This window comes from Pseudorasbora parva, chromosome 20 (assembly GCF_024679245.1).
Source record: "Pseudorasbora parva isolate DD20220531a chromosome 20, ASM2467924v1, whole genome shotgun sequence".
Classification (NCBI taxonomy): Eukaryota; Metazoa; Chordata; class Actinopteri; order Cypriniformes; family Gobionidae; genus Pseudorasbora; species Pseudorasbora parva.
In genome coordinates, this window is record NC_090191.1 from 35,250,493 (window position 1) to 35,264,737 (window position 14,245).

General features: G+C 36.7%; 2 protein-coding genes and 2 non-coding genes across 10 annotated transcripts in view; all 4 read right to left on the reverse strand.

The window, feature by feature from the left end:
- Positions 1 to 860: 860 nt before the first annotated feature.
- naf1 (nuclear assembly factor 1 homolog (S. cerevisiae)) lies at positions 861 to 5,826 on the reverse strand. The gene is made up of 9 exons (XM_067427125.1): positions 5,694 to 5,826; positions 4,421 to 4,983; positions 4,083 to 4,254; positions 3,342 to 3,435; positions 2,239 to 2,321; positions 1,906 to 2,066; positions 1,743 to 1,794; positions 1,493 to 1,583; positions 861 to 1,340 (listed from the first exon to the last, which is right to left on the reverse strand). The coding sequence occupies exons 1-9, from the start codon at positions 5,730 to 5,732 to the stop codon at positions 1,018 to 1,020; spliced, it is 1,578 nt and encodes a 525-aa protein (XP_067283226.1). The 5' UTR covers positions 5,733 to 5,826; the 3' UTR covers positions 861 to 1,017.
- Positions 5,827 to 6,135: 309 nt separating this feature from the next.
- On the reverse strand, positions 6,136 to 6,223 carry trnay-gua (transfer RNA tyrosine (anticodon GUA)). The gene is given in 2 exon segments: positions 6,136 to 6,171; positions 6,187 to 6,223. It is a non-coding gene; the product is annotated as a tRNA-Tyr (tRNA).
- Positions 6,224 to 6,884: 661 nt separating this feature from the next.
- trnay-gua (transfer RNA tyrosine (anticodon GUA)) lies at positions 6,885 to 6,971 on the reverse strand. Its single transcript is given in 2 exon segments — positions 6,885 to 6,920; positions 6,935 to 6,971. It is a non-coding gene; the product is annotated as a tRNA-Tyr (tRNA).
- Positions 6,972 to 7,772: 801 nt separating this feature from the next.
- Positions 7,773 to 14,245, reverse strand: part of sbf1 (SET binding factor 1) — a 54,662-nt gene continuing 48,189 nt past the window's right edge. For all 7 annotated transcript variants that reach the window (XM_067428508.1, XM_067428507.1, XM_067428505.1 and 4 more), the window contains 8 exons: positions 13,369 to 13,495; positions 13,020 to 13,150; positions 11,700 to 11,939; positions 11,508 to 11,615; positions 11,220 to 11,425; positions 10,205 to 10,292; positions 9,910 to 10,041; positions 7,773 to 9,819 (listed from right to left, as the gene is read on the reverse strand). In XM_067428508.1, coding sequence (XP_067284609.1) covers positions 9,721 to 9,819; positions 9,910 to 10,041; positions 10,205 to 10,292; positions 11,220 to 11,425; positions 11,508 to 11,615; positions 11,700 to 11,939; positions 13,020 to 13,150; positions 13,369 to 13,495 — 1,131 coding nt within the window. In that variant the 3' untranslated portion in view covers positions 7,773 to 9,720. The remainder of the gene's footprint in view (positions 9,820 to 9,909; positions 10,042 to 10,204; positions 10,293 to 11,219; positions 11,426 to 11,507; positions 11,616 to 11,699; positions 11,940 to 13,019; positions 13,151 to 13,368; positions 13,496 to 14,245) is intronic.

The window sequence follows — 14,245 nt, forward strand, 5'->3', positions numbered from 1 at the left end:
ACTCATTTCCTTCCTGTTTCAGTGGCTCAGTGCTTTTGATAGCAATCACAGTCCATGCTTTCCATTCAGGTGCCCCGTTTTGCACGGAAGCAAATGAAACTGCCAGTTCCCAGATGGATTACGTTGCCCTGGGCATTGGCAATCTGCTGGAAACACACACTGTGACCTTGAGTCACAAAGATTGGGATGCTGAAGTCAAAATTACAGTATCTAAACAACAGAATGAGAATTGCAGGACATACATTATATCGGTAGGAAAAGGAATATGGGATAGGTAACAGAGCTGATGTTCTTTTGAAAATGTTGAGTAGGACAAAGATGAGAGGGAGATAATTTTTTAAAATATAAACAATGTTATATTCGGGAGTTATGCTCAAGTCTCGGGAGCTAATGAAGCCCAGAATCAGCTTTAAGTTAAAAGGAAATGCACACTGTAAAAAAAAATCAGGTCTCCAAATGAAAATTTTCTAGTGACTGATCATATCTAAATTTTTCAGTTGGCCGAATTTAAACTCACAGAATTTCAATTTGGCAAGCTGAAGAATTTAGATGTGATCAGTCACTAGAAAATTTTAAATTGGAGACATTTTTTTAACAGGGCATGGAAATTACTTATTTCATCCACCAGATGCCTTGTTTAGATTATAAAATGAACAATTAGACAACATTTATCACAACAATATTGTTAAGAAAAAGAGAAAACCACTCACTTTGCCAGGTAACTTAAGTTGTAATAGGTCATCTGAAATTCTATCTATCTATCTATCTATCTATCTATCTATCTATCTATCTATCTATCTATCTATCTATATGCACACACACACACACACACACACACACACACACACACACACACAGTATAAAGAAATTAATAATTTTTAATACAAAATGAAAATTTGCACTTACAATATACAGGTCAATATGATCCACACTACACATCTGTATACAGTTATGTTAGTATGCAAAGATTGTAATCCCTTTTAGGGCGCAGGTTGTGAAGAGGATTCAGTCACAGGTTTATTGATTAAATGGTGGTGGAGGAGGAGGTGGAGGTGGGGGCTGGAACATAAAGCCCTGATTGGGCCCTGGGGGCCACGGGGTCATGCCCATGTGAAAGGGTGGCGGTCTGGGAAAGGGTGGGATCATGGGGCGCTGGAAAGGAAACATGCGTGGATCCTGATGGGCGAACATGTAGTCAGGTGGGAAGTGGGGGTGAGCGTGATAGTTGCTATGAAAACCGCCGCCACGACTGTGGTGCTGCCCACGGGGAATGTTGCGGTTCTGTCTGGGCTTCCGCCGGACTGCTTTTTGAGGCACTTTATGGGCGTCAGATTCATCCTCTGGTAAGGGAACCAAAGATAGTGGTTAAGAGAGAGGATAGCGCTTATGCACATTAAGTCATGACGCTCATGTGGGCGATGCAGGTTTGAGTTCAGCTCGCAATACATTACTAAAAATAAAAAGGGCCAAAAAGGTGGACATCAAATCTCACCTGAGTCAGAATCATTTTTTTGTCGTCTTTTTTGCTCTTTCAGCTTCTGTTTGGCCATCTTTTCTTTCTCATCATCACTAAAGTCAAGTGCCTAGACAGAATAAAATCCAATCAGCAGAGAGGCTAAACCCTCCCTTATTAACAGATAACACTGATGACATATTAATGCAGGATATCACTCTCTCAACAGAGATTAAGCTTTTGCTGACCCGATTTCTCAAATAATTGTTATGAAAAGGGGAAAATTTACCTCGGGGGGTGGTTCCTGGTCATTCTTCCAGGATGCATCTGAGCCTTTTGTCCTTGTTTGAGAGGAATCATTTGTAAATGAACCACAGCAGAACAGCATCAAGGCATATTTCAATAAAACCGAGGCACACCCAAGCTTTCTGCTCGAATGATGAGGAACTTACTCTTGGAGTCGCTCTGTAAAGATGTAGTCTGTGAAATCTTTAATTTTCGGGGCGAAGTAAACCGGGTCTCGCATTTTAAGATCTTTCTGGTCAATATCTTCATGGGAGTTGAACCTCAAAACGTAGTAGGGCTGACAAACCGGCCCAAAGACTTCAAAGACCTGAGGAGAATCCAACAAACTTTTAGTCCCACAAAACAACTGTTTATTGCACAATATGTATTTTAAAAGAAGTATTGTTTTCTCATTGCAAGACAACTGATTTAAAGTCATTTTACAGACAGGTACAAAAGGATTGGAAATAAAATGCCCCATATGGATAAGTGTTACTGACCTTGCCAACAGAGTTTCTGTTTTTGCTAAATAGCACACTGTCTTCATTCAGTGCTGGTGTGTTCTTATATGACTCTACTATCACTAAAGAAAATTAATACATTTTGAATGAGATGTGTGTATATACATATAGGATAATGTGACACTGAAGACTGGAGTAATAATGTATGCATACATTTAAAAATTCTAAAACAAATAGGTAATTTTTTCACACTACGAGTCAAAAGCTTGAGAACAGTACGCTTTTTTTTTATGTTTTTGAAGAAGTCTCGTCTGCTCACCAAGGCTGCATTACAAAAAAAACTGTAATATTGTGAAATCCTATTAAAATGTAAAATAACTTTTCTATTTCAATATATTTTTTAATGCAATTTATTCCTGTGATGCACAGCTGAATTATGAGCATCATTACTCCAGTCTTCAGTGTCACATGATCCTTCAGAAATCATTCTAATATGATGATTTGCTGCACAAGAAATGTTTATGAATATTATCAATGTTGAAAGCAGTGGTGTAAAACATTTTTTTAGGATTCTTTGATGAATAGAAAGTTCAAAAGAACAGTATTTATCTGAAATAGAACGCTTTTGTAACATTGCACTACCATTAAAAAGTTTGGAGTCTGTAAGAAAAGTTGTTGTTGTTTTTTGTGGAAAGAAATTAATAAATCTATTCAGCAATGATGCATTAAATTGATAAAGCGACAGTATAGACATTTGTAAAGTTGCAAAATATTTCAGAAAAATGCTGTTCTTTTGAACTATTTGAACTATTCTATTCATTAAATAATCCTATAACATTGATAATAATAATAAATATTATCATATTAGAATGAATTCTGAAGGATCATGTGACACTGAAGACTGGAGGAATGATGCTGAAATACAACTTTGCCATCAGATAAATAAATACAATTTTAAGATATATTTAAATAGAAAAAACTTATTTGAAAAATATTTCACAATAATACTGTTTTTGCTGTATTTTGCATCAAATAAACGCAGGCTTGATGAGCAGAAGATACTTCTTTCAAGAACATTGAAAATAGTAATATTTCCACAATTTGACCAGTATATTCACAGAGTTTGCCAGAAGCCTGAATACCTAATTGCTCCACAATGCTTGATATCGTGCCAATGGGCTCCATCTCTGTACCCTCTGGAAGGCTGATGATCAGGTTCTCCACTGCAGGAAGGTCCTAAATGCACAAAAGATACCTTATTTCTCATTTATGCCTGGTATTAAAGGAGTGGTTCACTTCAGAATAAAAATGTCCTGATCATTTATTCACCCCCATGTCTTCCAAGATGTTCATGTCTTTCTTTCTTCAGTGGAAAAGAAAATAAGGTTTTTGAAGAAAAAAAATCCCCCTATACTGGACTTCAACGGGGTACAACGGGTTGCAGTTTCAATGCTGCTTCAAAGTGCTCTACAAGATCCCAGCCAAGAAATAAGATCGTATCTAGCGAAACGATCTGTCCTTTTCAAAAAATTTTTTTTTACTATTATACTTTTTAATTGAATCTGTAATTTGGACCTTCAACCCGTTGAAGTCCACTATATGGAGAAATTTTCCTCAAAAACCTTCAGTTCTTTTCGACTGAAGAAAAAAAAAGACATGAACATCTTGAAAGACATAGGTTGTCATTAAATTATCAGGAAATTTTAACTCTGAAGTGAACTACTCCTTTAACATCCTGATTGATTCAATTACAAGATATACAATCTAATCAAAGAACTTGAGAAATTTTGCCAATAGAAACATTTATTTGACATTTATTTGACTGATATATCACTGTTCAGGAAAAAAAAATTGAGTGGTCCATTATAGCTCATTCCCCTCACCTCGATAAGCAACTCATCATGGGTTTTCACTGGTACTGGCCTCTTCTCATTGCCCATGGCAACAACTTCATCTTCATCATCTGCATTGTTCATCACTACCTCAATAGGCTCAGAGGAAGAAGAGGACGAGGACGATGAAGAGGACGATGTGGAGGACGAAGAGTCCGAGTCACTGAATCACATACAAATAATTTTGAATAGCTTTTTGGAACATTATGTACATTAAATGATACAATTATTGAATATGAGCTTTATATGCTATTAGATCAGAAGGAGGTTAACTGAAGATACCAAGGCATGGGTCAGATGCTACAGACTTTAACGTCCTATTATTTTACCTGTCTGAACAGTTATCATCGGAGTCGTTTCCTCTGTACTGCGTGCTCAACAGAGCCAATGACCCAGTGCCAGAGAGAGGACTAACCACAATTCCACACTGCATCACTGCAGGTCCAGTCTTAATGCCGGAGCTCTGGTCTCCAGGTTGTTCAGATTGAACGCTGGAGCTGTGATCACCTGTTTGTTCAGACGGAATAATGGACATCTGATCTCTTGCCAGTCCAGAAAGATCACTAGTACATGGTTCAGATGTTGGTCCAAGTTGACTGATTGAGTTCTGTTCACCAGTTTGTTCAGACTGAGTACCGGAGCTCTGATCTCCAGTGTCTATAGACTGATCACCAGGTACAAGCTGGCCCCTGCTGCACTGATCTTCTGTTTGTTCAGCCTGAATGCTGGAGAGCTGCTCTTCTATTGGTTCAGACTGATCACTGGCGCATGTTTTATCTGCTGGTCCGAGTTGAGGACTGGAGCTCTGACCACCTTTTGTTTCAGTCTTAAACTCTGTATTATTAATATCCAGTTCCATTTTCTCATTTTCAGATTTGGTCTCATTTTGATCCTGAAAAAAAACGAGATTGAGAGAACAGACAAGATGAGAGAAAATTACAAACACCAACATAAAATGATTATTTAAAGACAAAGATCAACAAAAATTATATATATTTTTTATTTTGTTTAAGTTATTTTACATTTATACTTTATAAAATGTGTTGAGCACAGACTGAAAACACTAAAAATATGTTATTTGTTATTATAATAGCTTAAATAGCATGATACGGTCACCACGTGATATCAACATGATTCCATGAGAAGGCGACCCGCAACATGCAGAATAAAGAGCATTTTTTCTAGAAGACTGTATAGAATATTTACCTCATGGGAGTAGAAATCATTTTAATGTTATTTCTCACAAGTGCTGGTCATTTCTTTAAGCGTACTATTTTATTTAACAAAACGTGTACCTTTAAGTAATTAGCATGCAAGATAAAAGTAAGGAGGGTGGCATAAGTGATTCCATGACTTGCAATCCAACTTAGTATCAAAAATGTTGCAATTCATTTAGAAATGTGAGCTGTATCACCTAACGTTACTATCAGTTAATGATAGTAACCCAACTACTCATGGTTGATGTGAATGCTGATTTATTGACAATTCACGTAGTATAAACATACACTTTTCTAACATTCTGTACTTATTCTGTACGTAACAATTATGTCCAAATGAATATGAATGATCAAATCACACGTAAGGATATAGATTATTCTTTACCTGTCCATCAATTATGTTCTCTGTGCTTGAATTCTCCATGTTTAGGTTTCCATGTGAGAACAGCGTGAACGAAGAAATTGCGTTTTACGTCATTTGCGTCACAACAACAGGAGCCATGATACCCTTTCAAAATAAAAGGCCCAATGTCAAAATTATACATTTATTAATATAAAAATAAAACATTTGTTTATCGTATGTATTTACAGATGCTGATAATATTTAGCAGGCGGTATATAGGAAGAGCACAAGCTGGCTTTTCCAGGACACGTAGGGAAGAGAAACAATAAACCTGGTGCAACTTTACTGGAATTAATCACAAATATTATCTTGTTTTCATTGTTTGCCTAATTAAATAGCATAACCGTTATTTGTACAGGTAGCCAACAAGCTATATCGCATCATCGGTATAAAGCTGGAATTAAATCAAGTGATATAAAACAATTCCTTCGAGCCGGATTCGAACCAGCGACCTAAGGATATCAGCTCTGAACCTCTACAGTCCTCCGCTCTACCAACTGAGCTATCGAAGGCTTGTGGTGACGTCATATGCATTGGAATTTACTCGTAGCCTAGTATTTTAATACTAAAACTATTAGTTGGTTGTTATTTGTTAGCATTACCGGTAGTATATTGCTGGTTGCAAATATAGACTGTAAAAAATAAACCGTGAAGGACCTGGCAGCAGCCTCCAGATCGGGGTGGGGCGATACGACGACACCCCATACCTACTCTGATTGGTTGGTTCCATCATTCATGATAGAAGCTATGGATAGAAGATGTGTTCGTATGGTTCGTATTTGTAGTTGGTGTAGGAAGGAGTGTCGTTTCTTAAAAACTGGTTCAGTTTCACAGAAGGCAAAAACATTAGCCTGTAACTCTCAATGTCCCCGAATGACTGGTTTGCTAAATTAAACCGGTCTTTAGGCCAACGCTCGAATGAACCCACAGCATTTGAATACATTTGCTTGATTCTCCACAGCAGGAGGGTCAGGTCTTCAGAGGAATGTATTATAAATTAAACGATTTATACCATTATGATTATTTCACATCACTATAGTACGAGAAAGAAAATTAATATTATGTATCAGTATTGTTAACAAAACGCAATTATATTTACAGAAGATGTTATTGGTCTTTCATTAGTTGGCGGTTACTGTTAGTTTGCTAATAAACCGAAGCAAATAAACATCTTCCTTCGAGCCGGATTCGAACCAGCGACCTAAGGATACCAGCATTAGCCACTACAGTCCTCCGCTCTACCAACTGAGCTATCGAAGGGATGACGTGCATCATGCTCACAAGTGATTGCTTTATCATTGACCAATCACAACGTTTTTGAGGAGCAGGAGTAACGGTAGTGCTTATTTGGAACTATTATTGAGAGCGTGGCGGCGAAATTAAAGTGTCGCAACTCTCTTTTTCTATGGCTCTGGGTAGTGCTTATCGTTCTGACAGATATCATAAATAAAGATGATATTGTCGAAAATAAATAGTGGCTTCATGGCTACAAAACATATCCAGATCTACATTTTTTGTCAAAAGACATGTCGTAACTGTTACATGTACAAGGATTTATGAAGTTACCAACAGATGGTGCTGTAGGTCCCTTCATTAATCCTACATGTGCGATAATAAAGCGCACAATTACAGAAATGTTTACAGAATATTTTTAAATTAACAACAACTATTTACACACACTCATGCTGTTCAAAACCTGTATTTGAGTGGAACAAGCACACAAAGATTTTAAGGTTTAATTTCATTCTGACCATAATCTCTGGGGGAAGTCATGGCAGGTTTAGAACAAGATGAGAGTTATTAAATTATGATACAATTACCATTTTTTTGGTGAATTTGTCCTTTATGGAGCCAATCCATACCAATCCACAAAACAAGATGTACACTGACTAAAAAGTAAAAGTATTCACCACCTCTCCCAGTTTGACTGACAGTGACAGAGTCAAAGGCCAGATATTCTGGTGATTAAACGAGGGATTTGGATATTTTTCCTTTTTTAAATTAATATAAATATTTGCAGTGACACTAACAGACAAAGAGAAAAAGCAGCACACACACAAATGTCAGGAGGCCATGAACCTCACAGTGGTTTAATCCTAAAAAATATATGGCATGATTGACAACACAACCTGGATCAGATTAAATAAATCTAATTTTAAAAAAAGTATGAAAAATAAATAATTAAAAATGTTATGCAGTATTTGCTGCCAGATATAACGAATGTTACAAAACTGCAGCATCCTAGGACTCGAATTATGTGAACTTGTGCTGAGCAAGTATTTTAAAGACAGAAAAAAAAAATTGTAGGATTTATTTATGAGTCACATCTGAAGGTTTTATATATATATATATATATATATATATATATATATATATATATATATATATAATTAGTCACGTTAACAGAGATAAACAATGGCACATATTGGATTTCTAATTTAAAAGTTAAATGGTGCTCTGAGGACTGTCATATTCAGGAGACAAAGTTAAATAAATTACTACCATTAACATACACATTTAAGTATTATATACAAAGGGAGTTATTGAAACAAAAAATCTACAATTCAAATTTTGTTGTCAACAGTTATGAAGTATTACCCTATTTTACACCGTGTGTGTGTGTGTGTGTGTGTGTATGCGTGTTAGTTGTTGTTTCTGGAATTAAAAAAAAAAACCCTGCAACGGTGCAGTCCTGTGATAAACAGGTGATACTTTTATGCATCCTCACTAAGTCCAGCAAAATAGACCCTTTCTCTAAAGGAATAATATAAACAAACTCCTCTATGTACAGGATTCAAAACAGAACAGGTAACAGACTAACTAAAACACTGATTCTGACAGATCCAGGGCTCAGAGGCTGGAGAACAGAAGCGCATGACGACTGGCCTCGCATTTATCAAGGCTGATTAGTTGTGATAAAAGCTTTGCTAAACAGATATGGCCAGTCTGATATCTCACTTAGGTCCAATAAGAAATCTCAAATTTAAGAGTTGTACCCATTCTGAATGCATATTGAGTTTGCTTATATATTTTTGTTAGAGAAAATGATGCGAAACCCAGTCGTCATTGCGACCAGCTCCAGGCTCTGGCCTCCGATTGGTGTAAACAGAAACTTGATGAAACGAAGAGGTTATAAATCTCATCCACACACCATCTTTTGTCTTCTAAAAATCAAAGAATCATCATTTTGTGCATAAATTATGACAAAACATCCCTCCTTTTCCTTCAGCATCCCTTAAAATTCTCAAAAGCAATAGTGGTTTTTATTTTCATAGGAAGAACCCAAGAATTTAGTTTGTAAACAGTCAAATGTGAACCTTCAGATGGCATTTTGATAACTTTACTGTTTGGACAAGGTAAACTGTCACAACAATGGATCTTTTTGTATTATTCTTATGTAAATAACATAATGAAAAACAATTCTTGAACATAAATCCTTCATGGACCGTTGCATGGAGACCCTGTTTGATGAAGCCAACCAATCAGAAGGGAGCGAGAGAACTTGTCTAGCCAATGAGAAGGCGGGACGTGTGATGTGCAGTTCGACTCCAGGCATTGGCATAGTGATGGGAAGGAGACCAGAAGGGGATACACGTTACATTAGTGGTCCCCCTTTTGCGAGCTGTGACTAGTTGTTGGGCATACTTAGAGACCCTGCATAGCTGAAAGGTGCCATTGGCAGTATTGGAGTAATATGGTGGGCGGTAGATGGCGGGAGATGAAGAAACGCACGTCATGCCTTTTCGAACAACCGTAGGAGAACATCCAGGGGGGGGGTTGAGTCTTAAAGGGAACTCTTCGCTTTTAGTAGCTTTTCGACAAACAAAAAACGCTGAAATGTGGTGAGGTGCGACATCGTAAAGTTCAATACCACCGACACGGGAGCCCGTTCCTACTTTCCTCTGTAAACGCCGGGGAAGCGCTGCCCATTGGCTATGAGCACTGTCCGTCACTGGCTCCGCCCCCCCACAAATTGTCACAGTTCTGTCCTCTGCAAAGCCCCTCCCCCCTACGCATCAGATAGGCAACTCTGAATACTGTCCATCCATAGCTGTGCATTCACGCTGTCCTGGGCACAGAAGTTGTATACTCTTTTGGTCGTCTTGAGCTGAAAGAGAGGGAGGGAGTGGTTAATGAATTATAAATGCTGTGAATTATGAATAAATAATGCATTGTGAGCTCATTATAGAAGACTTACATCAAAGAAGGCTTTGTCATCTATGTTTTTAGGTGCTCCCATGGTGGGCGTCCCCGGAATGACAGATTCCACTTCAGCCAGATCGATCACCCCCTTACACTCTTTATCTTGCCTAGTTTCATAGTATCGCAACTAAGAAAAAAGAGAAAAGGGGTACAGGAGCCTCAATAGCAGTCCTTTTGAATATTTCTTGATCAAAAATTCAATAGATTTTTTATTTTAATTGGTATTGATTTGCTGCATACTGAAAATATTATTAAGTCTAAATCCAAAATTTTAAATTGCAATGAATTACCTGGTGTTTGGTCTTATCCAGTACAAACCAACGGGGTCTCCAAGGTTTCAGCAAAGCGCCTCTTTTGTATAAAATACCTTCGAAGCTCCTATATCCAACACAAAAAAAAATACTTTTATTAAAGAGAAGATCTGACCTTCAGACATTCAACCTTCAGTCCAATCCATACTGCACTTACTGATTTTGCTAAATATTTTATGATATAGCTTTTATAATTTCATATTAAAAGACTAAAAACAGTTAGTTTAGTATATTTTTATATACTATCATAGTATTTGTTCATATTTTTTCATTAGCTTTAGTTAAAATGTATTTTAGTTTATAAAATATTTGATTATTTATTAAAATATTTATATAATTTAGTTATTTTAGTTTAAATTTTACTGGTCATTTTGTTGTGTGCTTTTGAAATATTTCTATTTAGCAATAATATTTTTTTATTTATTTCAGTTTTAGTAATTTTAGCAAACATTTCTAACTTTCATTTGAGTTTTTTTAAAGGTATAATTTACCCAAATATAAAAATTCTGAAAACATTATGAAAACTTGTATGCTATTGGCGTAGTAGCTACAGAGAGCTCTCTGATTTCATCAAAAATATCTTCAATTTACAGGTTTGGAACGACATGAGGGTGAGGAATTAAAGACAGAATTATATTTTTTGGTGATCTATCCCTAAAAGTTTTATTTTTAATTGTATTTCAGCTTAATTTCAAATAGCAAAAATATATATTTTTAATCATTATAATGGTTTTAGTTAACAATAACATCACTGGTCAAAAATAATAATAATGAAAACAAAGAAAATATTTTAATAGCGAAGGCAAAAAGAATATTAAAAATCAGAAAACAACTTGTTGATGAGTAACAGGACCTACAGATGAGTAACAGGACCTACAATTTAGACTTTTTTTATTCATAAAAATTAAAAAAGCTTGATACATCTATACAACTATACCGGATACTGAGAGTATGGTACTGTAGACGGTAAAGAGTGCAGAAATCATTTCCAGACCTGTTCTCACTCTCAGTGCTCTGGAACTGGCTGTAGAGCGTGCTGGTACTGGGCCGACCAGCTGCAGGCGTGGACGTGGCGCTGACTTCACAGTCCAATGCCAAGTTAATGGAGGAGCCAACTCCACTCTCTTGCAAATACACACCCTGAGAGCGTCGCTGGTGACTCAGATTAGACGACATAAGCAGAGAGCTGGAAAAGGAGTTCTGAGGATGGAGAAACAGACTATTAGCACACCCTACCATTAGTAAATTGTATATGGAGATAAGAAGTTATTTAATCACTTACTCTGCTCTCTAGTCTGGACTCAGCCCTTTGAGCGGTCTTAATCTTGTCCCATGTGTCCTTCCATTTCTCCGTAGGTTGTCCCAACTCAGTTTCGAGGTTCTGCACATCCTGCTCACAAACACACACATATATATTAAAAAGGACATGTGAAAATAATGTCATTATAATGAGAACTTTTGCTTTCTTCCTCACCTGCAACAGTTTGGTGATGGCATCAGGCACTACTTTACTGAGGCTGTCATAGCAAGGCCAGACGATCCTCCGCTGGGACTTGGGGGCTGTCGTCTCCTGTCTTTCACCGGCTTCCTCCTGTGGCTTCTCCTGTCGACCCCGCACTAACTCCCAGTCAAAGGACGGACCTTCAGAAAGCGTTTCCTCCGTGTAAAAGTCCCAAACCTTTAAGTTGGAGATGAAACTGTAGGGCTTTAAGACCTGGAGAAAAAAAAAGAAATGTGGCTTACACACACTAACCAACAGAGGGCACTAGTGTATTACTAGTATTAAAGGGTTAGTTCACCCAAAAATGAAAATTGATCTGCTTATCCCCAGTGAGTCCAACATTTAGGTGTGTCTGTTTCTTCAGTAGAACACAAATTAAGATTTTTAACTCCAACCATTGCTGTGTGCCAGTCACATAATGAGGTGAATAGGTAACAATTCAATGAGAGCAAAACAAACAAAAAAACATGCTTAGACAACATGCACAAAAACCTTGGCTCATTGCGACACATTGATGTCTTAAGACACGAACCGATCGTTTTCTGTGAGAAACCGAACAGTATTTATGCTATTTTTTTTACCTCATATCCCGATGACTCATCTAGTGTTCCCACCCGCTATTACTTCCATCTGATAAGGTCAAACTGGCGCGATGATAGATCCACGCAGGCACTAATGAGGCATCTATCTATCTATCTATCTATCTATCTATCTATCTATCTATCTATCTATCTATCTATCTATCTATCTATCTATCTATCTATCTATCTATCTATCTATCTATCTATCTATCTATCTATCTATCTAACTAACTAACTAACTAACTATCTAACTGGTGCGAACAATATATATATTGTTTGCACCAGTTTGACCTTATCAGATGGAAGTAATAGCGGGTGGGAACACTAGATGAGAGTCATCGGGATATGAGGTAAAAAAAATTGCATAAAAATAACAAATATTGTTCGGTTTCTCACAGAAACCAATCAAGGTTTTGTCTAAGCATGTTTTCTCTCATATAATTGTTACCCAATCAAATGCATTATCTGACTGGCACACAGAAACGGTTGGAGTTAAAAATCTTCATTTGTGTTCTACTGAAGAAACAGACACACCTACATGTTGGATGCACTGGGGGTAAGCAGATAAACATCAAATTTTCTAACCCTTTAATAAACTAACATCAATTAACATTTTTTTAAAATACTGTAGAGGTTGAAAGTCAGTCACATTTTGTTGCAGATTAAATAATAAACTAAACTGAGAAAGACAAGAACAAAATTAGAAAGTGACCTCTTCCTCCTCAGGAGAAAACATGTAGTTGTAGAATATGGGGGTCTTCTTGTTGAGTCGGTCGATGTAATCCCAGACAGACTTGCACACCTGAGGGTTTTTCCTTTCACCTTTTTCCTCATACAAGACACCTAAACAGAAAACACATTGGGATAGGGCCAAATAGGGTTTAATGATTGAATGCTATAATTATGAATCATGAAACTTCCCGTAAGGTAATTTGACTTTTGACATTATTACACAATAAGGAAACAATAATGTGACAAGATAAAAAAAAATCTTATTAGAAGAGTCAAAGACTATAGTTATAGGTATTATATTGATTAAATGGTTGCAGATTTAGACTCACCAAGCTCTATGCGCTCATAGTCTGAGTCCAGCAAGAAGGTGCGGAAGCGGTTGGAGACGTAGTGGTAGGCTAGGAACTTCAGGTAGTACTGACTGAACTCAAATTCCATGGGGAACTGCAGATGGATCTGTTGTGAAAATGAGCAGAGGGGAGAATATTGATAGTAACATCTATTCTTGGTTAAACATCCTCTTGGGCAGTTCTTGACCAATGAAAGCTCTGAAGGTCTGGCTACGTGAGACTAATTATTATTATGGATGTAACGATTCAGTCATTTTCTCGATGCAACGATTACAAATGCTGACGATGCATATGCATCGATCTTGAAACATGTATTTTATTAGTTAATAAAAATCCAGCTGTTCATGGTTTGTTCATTTTAGTTCATATGTGCATTAACTAATGTTAACAAGATTTTAATAATGCATTAGTAAATGGTAAAATAAATATTAGCAAACAACTAATGAACCATATTGTAAAGTTGTTTGTTGCCCACTCTCTGACCTCTGAAGGCCGCTAATTCATGTATTCATGTATTTAATGTAATTCAGACTCTGACTAAGATACATTTTAGGGGAAGCATTTGAATAATTCTATGAATGCATATAAGAAAATGCATAATCAAATGGAATTAATTGGATCGTATCGAATTTTAATGTGAATCGTCTCGAAACGAATCTGTCTGAATTGGCAAAAATCGCTCTTGAATCGAGTCGAAAACCTATGAATCGTGAATCTATAGCCTACCCAAAGATTCACAGCCCTAATTATTATATATATATATATATATATATATATATATATATATATATATATATTCCAATGTTCAGCCTGTGTGTGTGTGTGTGAGTGTGTGTGTATGATAAAAAGAAACGGG

Excerpts from the sequence above, each read along its gene's own strand:
- naf1 (XM_067427125.1), bottom strand. The coding sequence starts at position 5,732 with ATGGAGAATTCAAGCACAGAGAACATAATTGATGGACAG. Across the intron at positions 2,067-2,238 it reads ACAGAAACTCTGTTGGCAAG|GTCTTTGAAGTCTTTGGGCC; the intron begins GTCAGTAACACT and ends GATTCTCCTCAG. Across the intron at positions 1,795-1,905 it reads TTTACAGAGCGACTCCAAGA|GACAAAAGGCTCAGATGCAT; the intron begins GTAAGTTCCTCA and ends CTCTCAAACAAG.